Source organism: Mandrillus leucophaeus, unplaced genomic scaffold (assembly GCF_000951045.1).
Source record: "Mandrillus leucophaeus isolate KB7577 unplaced genomic scaffold, Mleu.le_1.0 Scaffold43, whole genome shotgun sequence".
Lineage (NCBI taxonomy): Eukaryota > Metazoa > Chordata > Mammalia > Primates > Cercopithecidae > Mandrillus > Mandrillus leucophaeus.
In genome coordinates, this window is record NW_012104587.1 from 4,348,978 (window position 1) to 4,352,281 (window position 3,304).

The 3,304-nt window shown below is 58.0% G+C and overlaps 1 protein-coding gene across 1 annotated transcript; it reads left to right on the forward strand.

Moving 5' to 3' along the window:
- Positions 1-476: 476 nt before the first annotated feature.
- On the forward strand, positions 477-2,284 carry TIGD3 (tigger transposable element derived 3). The gene has a single exon (XM_011993559.1). It carries the CDS (start codon positions 489-491, stop codon positions 1,902-1,904), a length of 1,416 nt encoding a protein of 471 aa, XP_011848949.1. The 5' UTR covers positions 477-488; the 3' UTR covers positions 1,905-2,284.
- Positions 2,285-3,304: the final 1,020 nt, after the last annotated feature.

The window sequence follows — 3,304 nt, forward strand, 5'->3', positions numbered from 1 at the left end:
GTCACCTGAACTCTGTGTGCATCCACCCACCTCCCCGCCCCCAGCGGCGTCATCTGAATACAGCCCAGGCCGCCTCCCACTCCCTCCCGGGGGCTCCTCCCCTGCTGCCCCGTAGCCCACACCTGCCCCCTCGGCCCCAGCCCCAGGCCCTCCCCCGTCCGTGCGCCTTTGTTATCTCTGCAGCTGTCCCCTCCACTCTTCATCCTTCTCCCCCAGTGAGGCCAGACCCCAGCCCAGACTCCCCTGTCCTTCTGACCGGAGAGACCCCCCTCCCCAGCTCTGCCCTGGCATCCTGGGGACGGGGCCAGCTGGCTTCCACTCGGCCTAGCCACTTTCCTGCCTCTTCCGGCGGGTCCAGTCTCCCCTGGTGCCTGCGCACGTCCTCATCTAATCTCTTTTACCTCCTGCGCTCCTCTCCTAGCCCTCCCGGCCTCAGCTTACTCTACCCGCTCATTCTTTCCTCCCCGCACAGGTGCCCCGGAGAGGCCATGGAGCTGAGCAGCAAGAAGAAGCTTCACGCCCTGTCCCTGGCCGAGAAGATCCAGGTGCTGGAACTCCTGGATGAGTCCAAGATGTCCCAGTCGGAGGTGGCCCGGCGCTTCCAGGTTTCCCAGCCCCAGATCTCGCGCATCTGCAAGAATAAGGAGAAGCTGCTGGCGGACTGGTGCAGCGGCACAGCCAACCGAGAGCGCAAGCGCAAGCGGGAGTCCAAGTACAGCGGGATCGACGAGGCTCTCCTCTGCTGGTACCACATTGCCCGGGCCAAGGCCTGGGACGTGACGGGGCCCATGCTGCTCCACAAAGCCAAGGAGCTGGCCGATATCATGGGCCAGGACTTCGTGCCCAGCATCGGCTGGCTGGTCCGCTGGAAACGCCGAAACAACGTCGGCTTTGGGGCCCGCCATGTTCTTGCTCCTTCATTCCCCCCTGAGCCACCTCCCCCAGGCCTCACATCCCAGGCTCAGCTGCCTCTTTCCCTAAAAGACTTCTCTCCAGAGGACGTGTTTGGCTGTGCTGAATTGCCCTTACTGTATCGGGCAGTGCCCGGCAACTTGGGTGCATGTGATCAAGTACAGGTGCTGCTGTGTGCCAACAGCAGGGGCACCGAGAAGCGGCGGGTATTGCTGGGGGGGCTCCAGGCTGCCCCGAGATGCTTCTTTGGGGTCCGCAGTGAGGCTCTGCCTGCCTCCTACCACCCTGACCTGGGCGTCCCCTGGTTAGAGTGGTTGGCACAGTTTGACCGGGACATGGGACAGCAGGGCCGACAGGTGGCTTTGCTGCTGGCTGCCCGAGTGGTGGAGGGACTGGCAGGCCCGCCTGGGCTCTACCACGTGAAGCTCTTGCCTCTGGCCGCCTCTAGCACCACGCCTCCCCTGCCCAGCTCAGTGGTCCGGGCCTTTAAGGCCCATTACCGACACCGGCTGTTGAGCAAACTGGCTGCCATCCAAAGCGACAGGGATGGCACCTCGCTGGCTGAGGCCGCGGCGGGCATCACCGTGCTGGACGCCTTGCACGTGGCGTCTGCTGCCTGGGCCAAGGTGCCGCCTCAGCTCATTTTCAGCAGCTTCGTTCAGGAAGGGCTGGCTCCCGGCAAAACGCCCCCGTCCTCGCACAAAGCCTCTGAGATGCCACCAGTTCCCGGCGGGCTGAGCCTAGAGGAGTTTTCCCGCTTTGTGGACCTGGAGGGTGAGGAGCCAGGGCCTGGCGTGTGTAAAGAGGAGACAGGCACCGAAGACGAGGAGAGGGACAGAGAGGGTGCCTTTGAGCCCCCGCCCACGAAAGCTGATGCCCTCCGGGCCCTGGGCACCTTGAGGAGGTGGTTTGAGTGCAACAGCACTTCTCCTGAGCTGTTTGAAAAATTCTACGACTGTGAGGAGGAGGTGGAGCGGCTTTGCTGCCTATGAAGGCACCTTTGCTGCTTGCCAGAGCCCCCTCCTCTCCTGTTTCCCATGGAAACGGCCTCTTCAGAAGGCAGATCCGGGCTGTCTCTTTCCTGTGGAAATAGAACTGTCATAAAGGTGTAGAAGGGAGAGAAGTTGGGACACCAAGTCTGAGCTTGGAGTGGCAGTCGTCCAAGCCCCAGGAAGAGAGCTCTCAAGATGGGGCTTCAAGGGTAGGAATCCAGGCTACTTAGTTTCCTTGCTTGAAAGTTATAGAGCCTTAGAAAGGGAGTTAGTCTAGAGGCGGGCGCTTAGAAAGCTGGAGTGTGGGCTTTTTGGACAGACTTCTTCCTTGAACTCTGTTAAAAACAGTTCTGCTTCTGGAAATAAAGTTTTTAATCAGATAAGAGGCCAGGGTGTTATTTTCGTGGGAGAAGGGTAAACATTTTCCATTCAGATTTAGAAAATTAATTGCTGATGGTCGCTGCGGTGCAGCTGTCTGTCCATGAGCAGTAGGGATCCTCCTCTTCCGGATATTCAACAGCAAGGACTCTCAGGGCACGGGCGCTGCTTGTGGGCTACCCTCCTGAGAAGGAAGCTCCAGGACAGACAGATCCCAGCTACTGCCCCAGAGAAGCTGCAGCTCCAACAGTTCCAATAGCTCTCAGATTGTGTGGGGTTGGGCAGGCTACGGACATGTCAGGGAAACAGAAAGGAGCTGGAATTGGAATGGAATAGTCATTCATTCTTTTTTTTTTTTTCATTTGCTCAATTCACAATATCACTTCAGCAAGGCGTCCTATGTGAACAAGTTGCAAAGATAGTGGCTCTGCTGGGCAGAACCTTGCAGCCCATGACAGTGGAGTGTGATTGAGGCTGTAATAACGGCTGTTCAGAGTGCCTGGCCCCACAGAGCTAGGGAGACTCCAGGGGGAGGCGAGCTTTGAGCTGCAATTTGAAGGGTGTCCCAGACCAAGGGACAGCATGCGCAGAGTCTGACTGGAGTGAAGGAACACAGTGTGCTGGGGCGGGGGCAGGCAGTTCTGCCAGGGCATGGCATATTTGCGGAGGTAGGGGCGGAGTGCAAGGAGAGATCTGGAGGGTAGGAAGGGCCTTTAGCCAACCAAGCTTAGGGGTAGGACTGAAGGGGTGGCCTGCTCCTCTACACCTGTGGGCGTTTCTCGTTAGGTGGAACAAGAGACTTGAGAAAAGAAATGAGACACAAAGTATAGAGAAAGAAAAAGTGGGCCCCGGGGACGCTCAGCATACAGAGGACCCACGCCGGCACCGGTCTCTGAGTTCCCTCAGTATTTACTGATCATTATCTTTACCATCTTAGAAGTGGCAGGATAATAGGACCTTCACAGGGAGAAGGTCAGCAGTAAGACATATGAATAAAGATCTCTGTGACATGAATAAGTTTA